The following is a 19,595-nucleotide window of genomic DNA, read 5'->3' as shown; positions in this document are numbered from 1 at the left end:
AATCACTTCAGAAGAACAATTCACTGATAGTCATGAGGAAGGTAAGTATAATTATTTACATTCCAGGATAAAAGACAAAGGAACATAGATCGTTTAAATGGTTTGCTTATGGTTATTAAAAACAGAAGGAAAACCAGACAGAGGCAGAACTTGTTCTATCTGGCTACTGGCCAGCTAATCCAAATGATAAAAGAACCTGTCTATGGATTGGATAGACTGATAGTAAATCATGGAATGCTTATTAAATATAGGCAGAAAATATTAGTTTTAACCTTTATTCTACACTGAAATTTTTTTTTTAACTTTCTAATTTTGGGTGAAATACTCTTATTGTCATTAAGATATTAGGTTTCTCATTAGATTTCCCCCCCATACTTTTCATTTACACACTTAAGTTATCACTTTATTTATAGTCTATTATAACTGCTTCCAAAATATGTGAAGCAGTAATCAGTGCCATTTACTCCTTCAAATAACATTTGTACAAAGTTCACCTCGGCAATATTTGCTTCAGACCATATCCCCTTCAACGCTGTAATTAGCTTTCGGTGGTCAGCTTTCTAGTGGCTGTTTGGCTAAGGATAAAGCCTGATTGATACTTGACAGAATCATGGTTGGAAAACAATGCCTCTAAAATTTAACTCACCTTTCTTCTGGTAAAAATATAAAATGCGAAAATCCAGGCTAGGAAGAGGATGTTTACATAGTACACCTTAGTAATAAACATTAGTGTCATCCTCAGGCCAATTTGCAAAGGCGTGGCCTAATAGCATTCCCACTGAGGACAGGAAGTCCTAAGTAAGTGAAGCTTTGAGATTTTAAAAAGAGTTTCAGAAGTTACTCAGGGAGAACTAGATTTAGGTTAATCCAAGGTCATGGGGCAATGTATGCAAGAGAGGAACGTGGGAGAAAGGAACATGGTACCAGGGCAGACAGCTATTTCAAATGATGATTGATTAGACTGCGTAGGGCTAACACGAGGTAGTTACTATTTACTTTTAAGCTTTGTTTTTGTCTGCATGATTCCAACCGCCCGTTTTTTGTTTTTGTTTGAGACAGGGTCTCGCTCTGTCACCCAGGCTGGAGTGCAGTGGCACAATCTTGGCTCACTGCAACCTCCACCTCCCGGGTCCAAGTGATTCTCCTGCCTCAGCCTCCCGAGTAGCTGGGATTACAGGCACCCACCACCACACCCAGCTAATTTTTGTATTTTTAGTAAAGACGGGGTTTCGCCATGTTGGCCAGGCTGGTCTCAAACTCCTGACTTCAGGTGATCCTCCTGCCTCGGCCTCCCAAAGTGCTAGGATTACAGGCGTGAGCCACCATGCCTGGCCTGATTTTCCCCTTTGAGTGACTTGTATTGTGTATCATGCCTAGCCAGGTATACATTATGGGTAGCTAAAATTATCAGAAACAACTTCACTTTGAAAGGGAATGGGAAGATTACTAGATTTAAGACTTATGACTGATAGTTGTCTTCATAAATATACGTAAACGAAAGGTTAACTAAAAAGAACAGTGCTCCTGAGACAAAGGATTTCAGATTATGCCCCTCTTTTCACAGAGGGAGGGATCAGTGAGCTGTGTTCCCAGCATAATCCTCAATTACTTGGAAAGCTTGGCTAACCTAGCATCTGGGTAAACTCCAACTGGGCTTGTTAACTGAGGTATTCATGTAACCACAGGATAATATCATGCTATTATAAAAAGACACTTGGGAGTTTTACCTTATTTTAGAAATAAGTAAAACACTCATAACAAACTACAATTTTACTCATTAACTTTAAGAAATCTATAACAATGAAGAACTTTTGGAACTATATCATTTTCTAAATTTGAGAAAGCTATTAGAAAATGACATTTTTACTAGAAATCACATAGCACTCACACTAAGCACATTTAAAATTATTCTAAACACATCTGGACGACTACTTGAAATCACAGAAAGCACTTACCTTTAAACTGAAACAATTTGGGAGTGACTGGCAGAATACTGTCATTTTATAAAAAGAAAGGGTAAAGTTTAAGTACATTCTTGGCACTAGAACCATATAAGACGTAAACAGGTAGTCTGAAATGGTCAGCATGCATCTGTGTCTTGTGTTAGGATCACGGTAAAGAAGTGAATAGGCCTGACCTCTCACAAAAGTACCCTTTGTTTCATTGGACAGGCATGGCACAGTCCGGTGCAGACTCTGGTCTGGTCCAAGGCGACACTTTTCATATTTCTTAAGGAACAGATCAAGAGAGCAAAGGTTCCTACTGAGGTTTCCCTTTACTTAAGAACACAATTACTTTGCATGCTTTAAGAAGGAGAGATCGCTGGGATGGGGGCTGGGGGGTGGGGCTGGGAGTGGGAAATGACTGAAGGGGGTTACAGTGGAGCTTCTGGGGGAGCTGGTACTGTTTTTTCACTTGATTTGGATGCTGATCAGTTTATGATGGGTGTGTTGACTTTGTGAAAAATACATTGAGCAATACATGTATGAGACAGGTACTTTTGTCTGTGGGTATTATAATTTTTTTTAAGTAATAAAACAAACCAGAACTATAAAGTATAAAATTTTGTGTTATAATTCAGAATTTCTGGTATGCTTCAATGTCATATAGGGTAGAAAATGTTTCCCAGATAGGTTAATATAGCATAAAACTTTGTATATAAGTTATATCAGGTAGAAAAACCAAAATTTCAAGCTTTTTTTTTTTTTTTTTAGGACAGGAAAAGTTAACATTTAAGTTCATGTTTTAACTACACTGAAAATCATGGAAGCAGTAGTATGGGGTGGGAAGGGCATTAAATACAAAGCCCTAAGCACTGCTTTCCAAGCCTTAATCTAATCACTCATGGCCTGAGCATGGCACCCAGTGAATGTATTTTATAGTCTACCTGTAAAATGGAAAAATAACATTAGCAATACCTACCTCAGAGGGTTTGTGTAAAGATTAAAAAGATTACAGAGAAAAGTAACACATGAGCAAATACTAAATATTTGTATGTAAGTATAAATAATTTTGTAAAGGCCCCTCCATAAAAAGTAAGATAGAATTCTTAGTGTGCGACTGTCGAAAAACAAAAAGTTTGGACTTCTTTTTCCCCATAATGTCCCAGATCTTATCACTGGAAAATAGTTCATTTAAAATGTCCACTTATTTGTTTTTGTGTCCTATATGCATCCTTTTATTGTGAGCCAGGAGCCCAGCATCAAGGCCAGTGAGGGAAGCAGCCATGGGAACTGGGGAGAGGGGGGCCAGCCTCAGCTCAGCTTCAGGTCAGTGTTGCCACAGAGTTCGATGCTCCCAGACCCAGGCTTTCCAAAAGTCCAAGAAACATTATTATTGAGATGGGGCCTCACTCTGTCACTCAAGCTGGAGTGCAGTGGCACAATCACAGCTCACTACAGCCTTGATCTTCAGGGCTCAAGTGATCTTCCCACCTCAGCCTCCTGAGTAGCTGGGACTACAGGGCGCACGCCACCATGCCTAACTAATCTTTTAATTTTTTGTAGAGACAAGTTTTTATCATCTCGCCCAGGCTGGTCTTGAACTCCTGGTCTCAAGCAATCCTCCGGCCTCAGCCTCCCAAAGTTCTGGGATTACAGGTGTGAGCCACCATGCCTGGCTGAGAAACATTTTTTAAATGTAAAATCTCCTGACATTTCAATGTTGGCAACCAATATGATTAAAAAAAAAAAAAAATTACTGCACCAAACAAAGTAAGTCTCCAGGCCAGATTGCACCCATGGGCTGCCAGTTGTGACCTCCAAATTCTTGGCCGATACTACTACGTTATAATCTCTTAAACTCTTCCTTCTTTCTAGGCACCACTCCCTTGTGTCATTCCTAATTCTGTATTCTCACCACTGAATACATTCCAGTTTGACTCTGATAGCCAGGCCTACACAAATAAATGTTCAGAGTATAGAATATCTTGCTGGTAGGCATTTTTATTCTCATTTTCAGATTTATGCTTTACTATTTCTCCTCTTTTTCCGTAGAAGATTTTCTTGCTGTCCATAAACAAACGCATGATCCACGACTATACCTTATGTGCTAATTATTTTTATTTTGATAACAAGGTGAGGACACAGAGGGAAATATTCAGTGACAGAAAACAAACCTACATTTTAGGCTAACCACATGAGTGTGATCAGCGTTTCAATACACTTTAAATATTTAGGGGCATTTATTGACTAATGTATGGTGTGTAATAGTTTCACTCCACCTTATACTTAAGCATTATCATTATTGCAATCTACTTTATTCCCACAGATCTATTTCTAAGCCAATTTATATTTTGCTATTATGTTACATTTAAACAAAAGTCAGGTTCACAGGACTAAACTCATGCAAATCAGTTAGTGACCTGGAGATTCATGAGTGTAGCTTTGCACCTACCTTGGTGTGGCCGCAGAGTATAATTAGAGTGATACAGGTTACCACTTGCTGAGTGCCTATGTTTCTCGTGTTAGGTAATTTAATCATCAAAAGTCCCTTCCTTTATCAAACGAGGGAAATAAGACTCAGAAAGGTCAAATAACAACCACCACCACCACTACCACAACTTTTCTAGGGGTCCACACAGCTAATCAGTGGAGGGCTAGGATTTTAACTCAGTTCTACTGGACTTTGGAGGCCATGTTTCCAAACCTCCCCATTTGAGGATAATAATGGCTGTTCTCACAGATCTTTTTTTTCTCCGTCTCACTAACGTTTAAAGCATTGCAGATTTTTCTTTTGGTTCATAAGCTCACACCAATAACACTCTATTCTTAAGTATATATTAATTATGAACAAAATTTTTCATCTTTTCCCCAGAGTACCAAAGTCTCTGGAAAACACATCTCCCTTCCTAAATTGAGAAATATGCTTAAAAAAATTAAATATCTTAAAAATTAAATATCTCTATCTGATATTTAATTTTCACAGTTCTGATTCTGTTTCTCTGCAGAGCAGATTTCCTGGAGCTCATTCTTTCCTGGCAATGTGGGTTCTGCCCCTGGGCCTCTACTAGGCTGCCTCTGAGAGGCTCTCTCTGCAGCTACTAGCACTCCTTCCTCTCTGAAACCCCTTCTTTGGCTTGGGTGGCATCTCTCTTTCCTAGTAAGTGTGCTTCCACACCTCCTCAGACTTCACTTTTTCAACCTCTCCCTTACCTACTGATATTTCTCTGAATTCTGTCTTCAATTCTCCTCCATTCACACTAGGAACACTTCCTTTCAGTCAAATCCAATTTTAACTACATCTATGAGCTGTCGATACTCAGCAGTCTCCGTGAGCTCCAGGTCCATACATGTATCTGCCTCCTGAACATCTCCTACAGACAATCTAAATTCAACAGTAAAAAACTGCCTCCCAAACCTGCTTCTGCTCCCTTATTCTCAATCTTGCTGAATAACACTCTTTCTACTCAGTTCTCCAGGTCAGAAACAAGAAAAGCTTGGCTTTTTCTTCTTCCATGGTCACATGTTATTTTTGCTATGTAAGTGTCTACCAAGTTTCTCTATAGTGACATAGCAGAAGACATGTCAGTTGCACTCACCTGGAGTGCTGCTGTTCAGCAGCAGCAGCAGAAGTTTGTGTGGTAGGTGATCCTTTGCAGCTTACCTTAAAGTCTTTTTCAGCCAGAGTCCTCATTAGGAAACGTAACTCAATGGATTCTATACATACTACTCACACTTCCCTCAATAATGATCAGTGATAAACTACTATAAAAGCCTGAACAACCAGCAGATGGGAACAAGAAAGAAGGAACCAGTTATTTTAATCTATGTAACCAAGTGTTAATTCATGAGGGACAAAGTGGTCTAATTCTTAAGCTTCCTTTTTTTTTTTTCTCCTGAGATATATAAAATTTACAAACATGTAAATCACTTCTGTCAATGAAAGCCTGGCTAGACCTGGGTCTTTTGTACCCCAACGCACCCCTAACCCACAATACACTCCTCACCATAAACTTTTTAAGGGTACTAGACCTGCCACAGGTGATTAAATAAATGTTTGCCCAACAGTGGGCATAGAAAGTTAGTGTGTGCTTAGTAGTTTAGGATAACTGCTTACTTCAGTATAACTACTAGTTAGTTTGAATGTGGGGTCACTTTAGTGACGACACTCAAGATTTTTTATTGAGGAAAAAGAAACTGCAGAAAATCTGGGTATGACAGAGCTCTAGCTGGTAATGAACAACTGCCGTTCCTACAGAATCCCTTAGGTCACTCATTCTCATTCTATAATTTTCCAGATGAAGAAATTGAGGACTGCTAAGCTAAGAGACTAGCCCAGGTTCAGACAGCTCAAAAGTGCAAAACCAGAAGAAGGGCTTTGGTCTCAAAGTGACTAGGGAGGCCAGTGCTCTCCACAAGAAAACAATGCTTGCACGAACTACCACTTCTAAAGAGCACAAAATGTTTTTGGTCTGGGAAATGTGAAGAAATGCTATTTAAACATGGACATACAGACCAGGTTTAATACTGAGATGGGCGTATTTTAGAACGTTGTTTCAGTATTACTGGCTGATTATCTCTTCAATAGAAGATGAATGCCCATAGCTATTACATTAATAACTTGAGTTTGTTTCTCATTTCCCTGGAGGTTTTTTTCTTTATGAACTCTGTGTCATCCATCTTATTTAATCATTTTAAGTCTACTTTTTAAATAATCATGTTCGGCATATATATTTTTATCATAGTATTAATTCTTTTCTACTAACCCTTAATGAATGCGGTTGAATTTAGTAAAGCACTGCAATGCCAAATCAGTACATTTGGTTAGTTAGGGGAAGCTGCCAGAGATTCTTGCAGCTAAGGTAAAATTTATAATTGCTCCTAGGAAATACTTTACTTAATATGATTCTAGACTTTTCCTCATATTCTTTCTCACCCAGAGAATCAAATGTGCAAAGAATTCAACTACATAAAATTCACAGGAAGTTTGTCATCAAAATCCTCCTTAATAAAACTAAGTATAAGAAATATCTCATGTCCAGGATATAAAAGGGACTATGAAAGGAAATCAGTTGAAAAAGGAGCCACACACATATACACCATGGAACACTATGCAGCCATAAAAAAGGATGAGTTCATGTCCTTTGTAGGGACATGGATGCAGCTGGAAACGATCATTCTCAGCAAACTATCACAAGAACAGAAAACCAAACACCGCATGTTCTCACTCATAGGTGGGAATTGAAGAATGAGATCACTTGGACACAGGAAGGGGAACATCACACACCGGGGCCTGTCGTGGGGTGGGGGGAGGGGGGAGGGATAGCATTAGGAGACATACCTAATGTAAATGACGAGTTAATGGGTGCAGCACACCAACATGGCACATGTATACATATGTAACAAACCTGCACGTTGTGCACATGTACCTTAGAACTTAAAGTATAATAAAAAAAAAAGAAAAAGGAGCCACAAATAATCAGATAAATTAGCTGCATTGTGTACATGGACAATTTTAAGGGACAATTGTAATTACTCTAGTGGAAATCTAGCCTCTCTAAAATTCAGTATCTAATACTAGACGGTTTATCTTTTCACAAAGAATTTCTGACTATATACATTTAATTTTTTATTTTACTTGAAACATTCTGACAAGCAACAGATAAACTGAAATTACAGAATAGTCAATGAATACATTGAGGGCATATAACACATACCGGAAATGAAGGCTCTGATAAAGTACAGTTAAAGCTTGGAAATGACAGGAGTTTAGAAATAAAAAATTACAGAAGACAAGAGACATTAAAGCTGTCATAACTTTTCAAGAGTAAAGAAAACAACTGTATAGAAAACTAAATTAATTTTAAAGTGTAATTTTTCTTCCCTAAAACGTTTCCTACACGAATAACAATGATAGAGTAAATCTGTGAGAATGAAAAGAATTTAAGAGTTAGAAGGGACTGCAGTTATCACATCATCTCATCCACTCCATTTTAGAGATGAGGAAACCGAAGCCCAGTGAGTAGCTTTGCCTGGACAAAAAATACTTCAAGTTTTACATATTTCCAGATTATACATTTAAATTAATCACCATTTCATTAGGTATACTGCCATCTGGCCAGATACTAACTAAAAGAGATCACGTTTTTGGGATCTAAGCTCTGAACACAGCTGTCACTTTGTAGATTTTTGCAAAAAGAACATATAAAAGGTAAGAGACAATACTTTCTTTAAAATGTGAATGCCTCAGTTGAGTTTCAGAATACCATTCATTATTAGAAAATTATTCTATACAGCAGGTAAACTGTAATCACTAACTTAAAAAAATTGCTAACACATTTATAAGAAATTAGAAACTTTTATAGCCCTTAAGCATCTGTGCCATTTAAAAATGGAATGATTTATACACACAATCAAAACACTCTTGTAGTATATTCTTATTTCCTAAAGCTGCCTTTAATGAATATATAATGTTAATGATCTGATATGACCTTTTAATATTTTCTAGCTATGGTTTTATAATTTGGGGGTGAAATACACCAAAATTTTAGTCTGAGAGAGGCCAAAATTTACCAGTGCCTCCTGTTGTCTTTGGCTCCTTAACACAGCTGCATCAGTTGCTTTTTTTTACTACACATAAAATAACTGACATAAAATCAATTTAACAACATGTAATGAGTGCCTGTTTTATGCAAGGGATTTAAATTGTTTGGCTGGCCATAGTCGGGTCACATTTAAGGTTTGTTACTTCAATTCCAAATAATGTGGTAATACATTATTCCAGAACTTTTTGGAACCTGGTGGCCCGTTTTCAACAAGTTGTTTTGACTGCACTGGCATTTTGGACCTCTGCTCTTTCCCATGTCCCTGTGTGTTAGTAATTGACTTTTTTTGGTATGTTTTATGTTTGCCATATTTCACAGATCCTTTCATTTTGCTTACTTTTTTGTACTCTTCTCCATTCTGCCTTTCCTGCCTTTCATTCTCTTCTTCGCCTGTCTCCTGGTACTTCCCCTCTTCTTCCTCCTCCTCTTCTCTGTTCCTCCTGTTTTCTTCTCCTTCCCCCTCCTTTTCCCTTTCTTCCCCTTCCTCCTCTCCTTCCTCTTCCTCTCCTTCCACCCCCCTTCCTCCTCCCCTTCCTCCTCCCCTTCTACCTCCCCTTCCTCCTCCCCTTCCACCTCCCCTTCCTCCTCTTCTCCCTCCCCTTCCTCCTCTTCTCCCTCCCCTTCTTCCTCTCCCTCTCCTTCTTCCTCCCCTTCTTCTTCCCCTTCCTCCTCTTCCCCCTCTCCTTCCTCCTCTTCCCCCTCCCCTTCTCCTTCCTCTTCCCCTTCTCCTTCCTCCTCCCCTTCCCCTTCTCCTTCCTCCTCCCCTTCCCCTTCTCCTTCCTCCTCTTCCCCCTCCCCTTCTCCTTCCTCCTCTTCCCCCTCCCCTTCTCCTTCCTCCTCTTCCCCCTCCCCTTCTCCTTCCTCTTCCCCTTCTCCTTCCTCCTCCCCTTCCCCTTCCTCCTCTTCCCCCTCCTCCTCCCCTTCCCCTTCCTCCTCTTCCCCCTCCCCTTCCTCTTCCTCCCCGTCCTCCTCCCCTTCTCCTTCCTCCCCTTCCTCCTCCTCTTCCCCTTCCTCCCCTTCCTCCTCCTCTTCCCCTTCCTCCCCTTCCTCCTCCTCTTCTCCTTCCTCTTCTTCCCCCTCCCCTTCTCCTTCCTCCCCTTCCTCCTCCCCTTCCCCTTCTCCTTCCTCCTCTTCCCCCTCTTCTCTTTCTTCCTCCTCCCCTTTCCCTTCTCCTTCCTCCTCTTTCCCCTCCTCTTCTCCTTCTTCCTCCTCCCCTTTCCCTTCTCCTTCCTCCTCTTTCCCCTCCTCTTCTCCTTCTTCCTCCTCCCCTTTCCCTTCTCCTTCCTCCTCTTTCCCCTCCTCTTCTCCTTCTTCCTCCTCCCCTTTCCCTTCTCCTTCCTCCTCTTCCCCCTCCTCTTCTCCTTCTTCCTCCTCCCCTTTCCCTTCTCCTTCCTCCTCTTTCCCCTCCTCTTCTCCTTCTTCCTCCTCCCCTTTCCCTTCTCCTTCCTCCTCTTTCCCCTCCTCTTCTCCTTCTTCCTCCTCCCCTTTCCCTTCTCCTTCCTCCTCTTCCCCCTCCTCTTCTCCTTCTTCCTCTTCCCTCTCCCCTTCTTCCTCTTCTCTCTCCCCTTCTCCTTCTTCCTCTTCCCCCTTCCCTTCCTCCTTTTCCCCCTCTCCTTTCCCCTCCTCTACTTCCCCTCCCTCCTCTTTTTGCTCCCCTTCCCCCTCTGTTTCCTCCTCTTCCCCTTCTCCTTGGTCTCCTTCCTCCTCTCCTTTCTCCTCCTTCCCCGCTCTTTCCTCCTTTTCCCTCTCTCCTTCTTCCACCTCTCCTTCCTCCTTTTCACCTTCTCCCTCCACTGCTTCCCCTTCTCCTTCCTCTTTCCCTTCTCCCTCCTTCTCCTCCTCTTTCTCTTCTTCCTCTTCTCTGTCTTCCTCCTCTTCTTCTCCTTCTCCAAGCTCCTCCTCCCCTTCTCCCTCCTCCATCTCTTGGTTTCTTTCCTTCTGATGGCCTTGCTCCCTCTCCTTTTGCTCCTGCTCTTTCCCATCCCTCTTCTCCCATTCCTCCTCCTCTGCTAGGTCCTTCTCTCCCTCTCCCGGCCTCACCATTTCTCCTCCACCCTTGTCTTTCTCCCCCTTCTCCTCCCTCTCCTCACCTTGCCAGTGTTCTGCTCCTGAACTACCCTCCTCACAGGTTCCATCCCCTCTACCTTCAGGCCCATCCTCTGCTTCTCCCGCTGACTTTGCCTTGCCTTCGCTCACCTCTGCTTTGTCTGTAAGGTCATCTGATAGGATCTTTGTTTCCTCCTGTCTTCCTCCATGCACCTTCACATTTTCCTCATTTGCTTCTACCTCTTGCTCCTCTATTCCATTTCCTTTTGAATCCTCTGCTCCTTCCTTCTCCTCTGGGATCTCTGACAAGCGATCACATTTAAAATCATACTTTGCCATGGATTTGGATATTATGGGTTTAGTCTCTTTTTCATTTCCTTGTTCAATCAATTTCCTGCCATACCATATGTTTTGGTCAGTTTCCACTTCATCATCCTCTTTCTCTCTATCCCGGCCCGCGGGATCATCGAAGCAGGCCCTGGAGGAGGGAGTGGGAATTTGGGGAACAAGAGACACGAGAAATGGAGACAAGACAGTGCTCTGATCAAGTCTCGTTTAATGGCGGTAATGCAGTGCCTTATATACACTTGGAGAGGAAGGGGTTGGGCCAAGGCGGAAATGATCTCATTTCGGAGGGCGTGGCCAGGCAGGTTTCGGTTTCAACGGTCGGAGGTCATGTTGCGCCTACGCTACAAAGTAACAATTTTCGCGCGCGCGGGAAAGATGGGTGAAGAAGAAGCAGGAAGAGCGCCATCTTGTGCGAGGTATTTAATACAGGGAAAAGGGCAAATCTGGGAAGGAGGTGAGAGGTGGAAACGAATAGAGCTCAGGCATCTAATCGTCAATAATTACTCGCTATGGCAGGGGCGCGCAGCTCCGGACAGGTCCCCCTTTTTATTATTTTATGACAAGAAAACAACCCCCCGGGAACTGCGCCTGTCTTAGGTTGGGTCAAGTCATCCCCACCTTCTAGGCCCGTCATGGGATAAGGCAGCAGCAAAGGTGGCCCTCCTGTCTTAGGCTCCGGTGGAGATAGTGTCCTCTTACCCGTCATTGACTGTCCAGTTCAGCACACAGGGGAGGTGGTCTTATTGAGGTAAATAAGACTCACCATTTTCAGTCATCTCAAGGCGATGATAATGGACCTGTATAGGTTTGGCCTGGAAGGCCTCGATTTGTTGTCTGACGAATGCCATAAGCTTATTAAGGATTATAGGCCCGAGAGTGAGGAAGAGTAGAAGAGTAAGTAAAGGACCAAGAAATGGCAGGAGATAGGGGAGAAGTCCATCGAGTCCCGTCCACAATGGATTGGCGGCCAGGCCCTTTCTGCGCTTTTCTAGTTCTTCTTGTAAAGTTTTTATCTTATCTCTGACGATTCCGGATTTGTTGGCGTAAAAACAGCACTTTTCCTGTAAAGTCAAACAGATCCCTCCCTGTTCTGCTGTTAATAAATCTAGACCTCTTCTATTTTGGAGAACTACTTCAGCTAATGAGTCTACTTGGTCTTGTAAATCTTGTATAGTACTGGATAAGGTCTGTACATCTGAAATTAATTGGTTGGATAATTTAGTATATTGAGTTAGTGAGACCCCTAGGCCTGTGGCTCCTGTTGTAAAAGCAGTGGTGATTCCTAGTCCAGCCAATAAGGGAATAAATTGTATGGCTCGTTTCGGTCTATAAATAAAATGTTCAATAGCGGGGATGGGGATAGGTTCATCTCCAGGAATGATATCAATGTCGGGGAGAAGAGTGGCCAGAACACAAAGCCCTGTCCAATTTGTAGGTAGATAAGTATATGCCATGTTGTTTCCACAGACGAAAACCGAGCCATTTACAGCACACAAAGGGTCGGTGGCATGGATTATGGAGGTACAGTTGTCAAACATAACATAGCCTAGATCAATTTCTTTAGTGCTTTTATACGATAGTGAAAAGAGGCAAAAGGAATTAGAAAATGTCATCGGTTGAACTAAGAGGGGAGAGATAATAGGACAGGAATTATTTACCAAGGATTCATTTGAGTAATTGACATAGGACAACAAAAAGTTAGGTATAGCTAGAGGAATAGGGGGGCCCATTTTAAGACAAAGCCAACAATCGTGGGCTAGGCTTGTATTGGACATTTGAAGTAAATTGTAAGTAGCATTGAGGATATCAAAAGTTTGAGCATCGAGCCTAAAATTATCTCTAATCTCAGGCAGGGCTAAGGGGTGATATTGAAGTTCAGGATATAGAGCTTTATGAATCTTTTCTAATTTTTTTTGGATGGTTTTAATTCTTGCAATATCTAATGGGCCTCCTCCGTCAGAAATATGAATGGAAGCAGTAGTGCTCCAACAAACAGGCTTTCCTTTTTGGCCGTTACAAGAAGATTGTACAAGTTTATTAGTGGATCCTAATACTTGTACGTCATTGGTACCTCCAGTTTGTGTTTTTAGTAACGTGGCCGTATAGTATGTTTTATTGCCTGATTTGCATTGTTGATAGGAGGTATAACAGGAACTATGTACAGAAGATTGGAAAGAGCTACAAGGGCATTCTAGGAGCGGCCCGCTAGGCAAGGTGTCTCTTGGGGTAGACTTACATTTCCACGACTGGTCTGGCATTAAGTACGCTGTCTTGCCCGAGCAAGTCACCTGGGTGATTCTGACGGAGGTTCAGATATTTGTCCCCCTCTGCAGTCACAAGGCTGGCCGTATTGTTTTCGTAGTAATCCTCTTGCTTTACGAGGGTCACCAAAACCTGCATAGACTGTCACTATGTTATATAGAGCTATTATTCTCCAAAGGAATCTCATGTTAGGCTTCATTTCCTGAAAAACAAAAAGGAAGAAACTTCTCAGGGAGATTTATCTTCCCTGGACTGACAATGGTTATGATTTATTTGTCTTACCAATCTTTCAGGCAGCCATCTGGCTGCATCATTCTTTTGTGAGAAGATGCATACTGAGCCTCTTCCCCAAATTAAAACTGGATCGGGGCCATGCCATGAATTATCAAGTGGATCTTTCCATTTTACCATTGCAAACTGTTTTTGAGATTCAGGATGCCAGAAACGGTCGGCAGCAGATTTTCCATGACTGTCCAAATTTAAAAAATTAAGGATAAACAGGGCATGATTGAGTATGTTTCTGGGGGTACCCTTCACGGGGTACCAGCTCCCCCCTTTTAATTTTGTGATAACAGTTTTTAATGACAGATGGGCTCTTTCTACTATACCTTGTCCTTGGGGATTGTAGGGAATGCCTGTGGTATGTTTAATTTGTAGGGTATTGCAGAATTGTAAAAAGGTTTTGGCTATATACCCAGGGCCATTATCTGTTTTAATTTGTTTGGGTATTCCTAAAATAGAAAAGCAGTGTAATAAATGAGCTACGACATGTTTGGTGGCCTCTCCTGTTTGGAGAGTTGCACTAATGAATCCACTATAGGTGTCTATGCATACATGGATATATTTTAGTTGACCAAATTCTAAGTGGTGAGTAACGTCCATTTGCCAAATTTCGTTGGGGATGAGTCCTCGGGGGTTAATTCCTAAATGAGGAACAGGTAAATACGTTATGCAGTTGGCGCATTGTTTAACTATTTGTCGAGCTTGTTCTCTAGTAAGTTTAAACATGAGTCTTAAGGTTTGGGCGTTTAAATGATGTAAGGCATGTGCTTTTTGCGCTTGTTGTAAATTGTCTGTAGTGACTGTGGCTATGGTTTTTGTTGCCATGTCGGCTGTTGCGTTACCTCGTGTTAAAGGTCCCGGTAATCCTGAATGTGCTCTGATATGCCCAAGAAAAAAGGGAGTAGTCCTTTTTTGAATAAGTTGTTGACATTGTAAAAATAAGTTAGCTGTGTCTGAAATATGTTTAATTTGAGGCACGGTCTCTAAGAGGGGTATTGAATGAGCCAGGTAGGCGCTGTCTGTGTAAATGTTAAGTGGCTGACAAGGAAAAGCTGATAATGCTGCAATTATAGCTTGCAATTCGACTAGCTGAGCTGATGTATAAGTGGTCTGGAATTTAACGACTACATTATTGTAGGTGTAAGCGGCAAGTCCTGTGGAAGATCCATCAGTGAAAATTAGTAATGCGTCATTGAGAGGTTCTTTATTGGTAATATGGGGAAACACAAATGCATGAAGTTTGCAAAATTGAATGAGTTTGTTAGGTGGGTAATGGTTGTCAATTGTGCCAGTGTAAGAAGCGCAAGCAATTGGCCAGGCTTCCGTATTTTGTAACAGCCAATGGATGTGTGATTGAGTGTAGGGCTGTATAATGGTAGAGGGTTCTATTCCAAAGTACTTTCTACTGTTTTCTCTTCCCAAGATAATTAGATCAGCTATGGCATCATAATAAGGCAACAAAACCTTTTTAGGGGAGGAGGGCAGGTGTAGCCACATAATGGGATTACTCTGCCAGAATAAGCCAGTAGGGGTTATTGTTGTGTTAAAAATAATGAATATTAATGGCCGAGAATAATCAATACTGGTAACAAATTGTGTTGCGATGGCATATTCCACCTGTTGGAGTGCTATTAATGCTTCTTTAGTAATGGACCTGGGGGATTTTGGATTAGAGTCTCCTTTTAATATATCGAAAAGAGGTTTTAACTCTCCTGTAGTGAGTTTTAAGTATGGCCGAAGCCAATTTATGTCTCCCAGTAATTTTTGGAAATCATTTAAAGTTTTTAAATGATCATGACGTATAACAGCCTTTTGATTAATGATTTTAGGTCCATTAATTTGAAAACCAAGATAGGTGTATGGATCTTGTAATTGTACCTTTTCTGGGGCTATTTGTAGTCCGACTGCTGTTAACTCTTGTTTGAGTTGGGCAAAGCACTGTAAGACTTGTTCGCCAATTTCCCCTGCTATTAAAATATCATCCATATAGTGTATAATATACATTTGTGTCCATGTTTTTCTGACTGGCTATATAGCAGCAGCTACATATTTTTGACACAAGGTAGGACTATTGGCCATACCCTGAGGTAAGACTTTCCATTGATAGCGCTTCATTGGTTGTTTAAAATTTGTAGATGGAAGACTAAAGGCAAATCTTTTTTGGTCAGCAGGGTGAAGGGGAATTGTAAAAAAGCAGTCTTTAAGGTCAATAATGATTTTAAAATATTTTTGAGGAATCGCAACTGGTGAAGGCAATCCTGGTTGTAAGCCACCCATAAGGATCATAGTGATATTTACCGCTCTTAAATCTTGTAAGAGTCTCCATTTGCCAGACTTCTTTTTAATAACAAAAATAGGTGTATTCCAAGGAGAATTACTTTCTGCAATATGTCCTGCTATCAGTTGTTCCTGCACTAACTGTTGGGCAGCACTTAGTTTATCATTGAGTAAAGGCCACTGATCAACCCAAACGGGCTCATCTGACTTCCAAGTAATGGGGTCAGCACACCTTTGGGGTGCAGGTATGTCAGTGGCCTGAGCTAAAAATTTCCAAACCCCTTTTTATCAAGTTGTCCTGAAACCAGTATAGACTGTGGAATACCGTTTTCTCCTTTTCCAAGACCTTTACCAGGGGTGTATCCTTGAGTTAACATTTGTGCAGTAACTATATCATTTGGACTACACATTATAATTTTCATTTGAGAGAGCAGATCTCGCCCCCAAAGGTTAACAGGTAGGTAAGGGATGACAAATGGCTTAATAAGGCCTGAATTGTTTTCTTTATCTGTCCATGTTAGGTATTTAGAACTTTGTTTAGGATTACTGCTTTGTCCAATTCCTCTCAAGTGAGTTAAAGTCTCTGTAGTAGGCCAATGAGAGGGCCAATCTTCCTGTTTAATGATAGTTACATCAGACCCTGTGTCTATTAGTCCAGTGAATGCCTTCCCGTCTAACCATAAGGTTAGAGAGGGTTTTTGATTTGTAATTGGTTGCACCCAATATATGTCTGATGATCCGAAACCTTTTATATTTCTATTAGAGTGTTGGATATTATTATTTGTTTTGACCAAAGGTAGCAGGATTAGCTGAGCTATTCTAACTCCTTGAGGGACAGTAATAATATTATCAATAGCTCTGGCCATAATTTTAATTTCTCCTTCATAATCATTATCGATAACTCCAGGGAGGACTTGTAAGCCTCTCATGGTGACACTACTTCTTCCCAAAAGCAGCCCAAAAGTGTTAGGTGGTAAAGGTCCATATATTCCGGTATTTAAGGTTTGTGGTCCCATTTCAGGTGTTAGTACTGTGTGGGAGGTGGAACTGAGGTCCAGCCCTGCACTTCCTGGGGTTGCTCTACTAAGTTTTGAAATGGATTGCTGTTGCTGACTGGAACAAAGCTGACTGCCCCATATGCTTGTTTCGGGGCCTGAGGCTGGCCCCTCATCCCGTTTCCCTGCCTAGGGGATAAAGGATTTCCTTGACTGTCAGTTTTAGATTTACATTCGTTTGCCCAGTGCCTTCCTCTTTTACACCTTGCGCAAAGGCCTGGAATTTTTGCTTCTGGATTTTTATTTTGGTTTTCATGGCAATCTTTTGCAAAGTGTCCCCTTTTACCGCATCTAAAACATCCCCCTTTATCTCTACCTTTGTTAATGAGAAAGTCTCTTACTGTTTGGCCGCTAAAAGCGGCGGCCATTGCTAGGCCTTGTTGATATGAGGGCCCAATATCTGAACAAAGGCGAATGTATCCTGTTAAATCTGTTTTCTTTCGATAAGGTCTGATTGCCACTTGGCAGGCGGGGTTAGCATTTTCATAAGCTAACTGTTTAACATAATCTACACCCGTTTCTGCATTTCCAAAGATTCTACCTGCCGTGGTCATAAGTCTATGCACAAAGTCTGAAAATGGCTCATCGGGTCCTTGTTTAACTGCTGTGAGCGAGGCCCCTGGATCTCCTTTAACGGGAAGTTTTCTCCAGGCTTTTGTAGCGGCAGCCTGGATTTGTGAGAACAGTCCAGGATCATATTGCATTTGGGCCTGAGTGTCTGCATAATTACCTAAACCAGTTAACATATCAAAATCCCAACCGTTTCCTGCCTGTTGATTTCTTTTAGCCGTGTCTCTACAATTTTCAAAGAACTCTGACTTCCAAATTAAATGGTCTCCCCCAGAAAGGACTGCCCTAACTAAGGTATTCCAGTCTGTAGGAGTGAGCCAATTCTCAGCTACAGATTCCACTATAGCAAGAGTATATGGAGCAGTAGCCCCATACTGAGAGGCAGCAGTCTTTAACTCTTTTATAATAGTAAAGTCAAATCCAGTATGATGCCTCCAAGCCTGTCCCCGTTCATCTATGGTTTCAGTGACCGGAAAAACGTCTTTGGGGGAGGAGTCTTCTCTATGCCGGCTAGCAACTAACCCCCCTTTTGGAACATGTTGTCCAGGCCGCTGAGGTGGGCGTAAGGAACCCTCCATAGCGTCTGAGTTGGGTATTTTTTCATTTCCTGTCTTTAGCTTTTGGAGCCTAATTATCAATGATTGATGTAACTCTTCAAGTTTAATTTGTTCCTCTAGTTGAGCAATTTTTTGTTTTAATTCTTCTTTGGGATCTATTGCTGCCATAACAATGGGCGCAGAAGCCTCATTATGTGCCTTATTATATGGGGGCGGGTATGAAGTAAAGGGAGGCAAATCAGGGTTGTGATATTTAGCTGCCTCTTCCTCTAAATCACCCCAATTTATGTCTGATTGATTAGGCTTATTAATTTCCTCCTCTTTTTGAAGCATCTGTAAAATTCGGTATTTTGTTTGTTTGTTTTCGTGTGGCATTTCCTTATCTGTTACAGAAGGAGACTTGATTTCCTCATGATCACTTTTGAGGGAAATGAGATCCTCCTCCGTATCTTGCGGAGGCTTTGTAAGGTTAGAGTGGGAGCTAACCTTTAAAATATGCTCTGTCTGAGCGACCGCAGCCATGACTTGCGGATTGGCCTCCTTCTTATCTATTAAATCTCTAATGAGGTTCCAATAAGAGAAGGCAGTCACAGGAATTTTTTCTGGCCCAAAAGTATTATAATAGTCCTGAAGACAATCCCCTACTTTACGCCATCTTTTAATATCAATAGTTCCTTCCTGTGGGAACCAAGGACAAGTATCTTTTACAAAATCAAAAAATTTAAACAAATCATTACCTTTAACCTTTACTCCTCGTATCTTTAAAGCCTCTTTTAATTGTCCTACATAGATCTGATGTTGGCTTAATTCCTGTCCCATTTCGGACGCGTCACTTACCTTCGATTCTGACGCGGCAGGTTCCCGCGGTGATCGGAAGAGTTCACTTTCTTTTGTCTTCGTTAGCGGTCGACCGTCCTTTGGCGTCCTCTTCCTCACGGAGTCCCTCGTTTCCAGGTCCCTGTTCGGGCGCCACGTATCCCGGCCCACGGGATCATCGAAGCAGGCCCTGGAGGAGGGAGTGGGAATTTGGGGAACAAGAGACATGAGAAATGGAGACAAGACAGTGCTCTGATCAAGTCTCGTTTAATGGCGGTAATGCAGTGCCTTATATACACTTGGAGAGGAAGGGGTTGGGCCAAGGCGGAAATGATCTCATTTCGGAGGGCGTGGCCAGGCAGGTTTCGGTTTCAACGGTCGGAGGTCATGTTGCGCCTACACTACAAAGTAACAATTTTCGCGCGCGCCGGAAAGATGGGTGAAGAAGAAGCAGGAAGAGCGCCATCTTGTGCGAGGTATTTAATACAGGGAAAAAGGCAAATCTGGGAAGGAGGTGAGAGGTGGAAACGAATAGAGCTCAGGCGTCTAATCGTCAATAATTACTCGCTATGGCCGGGGCGCGCAGCTCCGGACATCTCTCCACTACTAAATTCTATTGCCTCCGGCTGCTGGAATCCATCAGCTATACCCTGCTGACTCTCACTTGCACCTTCCATGTAACGTCTGGCTTTTCTACTGATTCTCTTTCACTGTCAAAGATCACATCTTGCTTGCAACTTTCCCTTTTCTTAACAAAATCTTTATTTTCTTCACTCTCAGTATTCATACCTCTATCTGGTAAGTTGCCAAAGAAAGAACTCATATTTTTTGTGCTCT

The 19,595-nt window shown here is 41.7% G+C and overlaps 1 protein-coding gene across 1 annotated transcript in view; it reads right to left on the bottom strand.

Moving 5' to 3' along the window:
• Positions 1-8,684: 8,684 nt before the first annotated feature.
• The window catches only part of LOC140712458 (uncharacterized), a 98,675-nt gene continuing 87,764 nt past the window's right edge, over positions 8,685-19,595 (bottom strand). The window contains 4 exon segments of the mRNA XM_073019519.1: positions 8,685-9,047; positions 9,095-9,401; positions 9,612-9,870; positions 10,021-10,893. Of these exon segments, the coding sequence (XP_072875620.1) occupies positions 8,685-9,047; positions 9,095-9,401; positions 9,612-9,870; positions 10,021-10,893 (1,802 nt within the window).

The sequence above is a fragment of the Chlorocebus sabaeus genome, chromosome 9 (genome assembly GCF_047675955.1).
Source record: "Chlorocebus sabaeus isolate Y175 chromosome 9, mChlSab1.0.hap1, whole genome shotgun sequence".
Taxonomy (NCBI): domain Eukaryota; kingdom Metazoa; phylum Chordata; class Mammalia; order Primates; family Cercopithecidae; genus Chlorocebus; species Chlorocebus sabaeus.
This window is presented reverse-complemented; position numbering and strand designations above follow the sequence as displayed.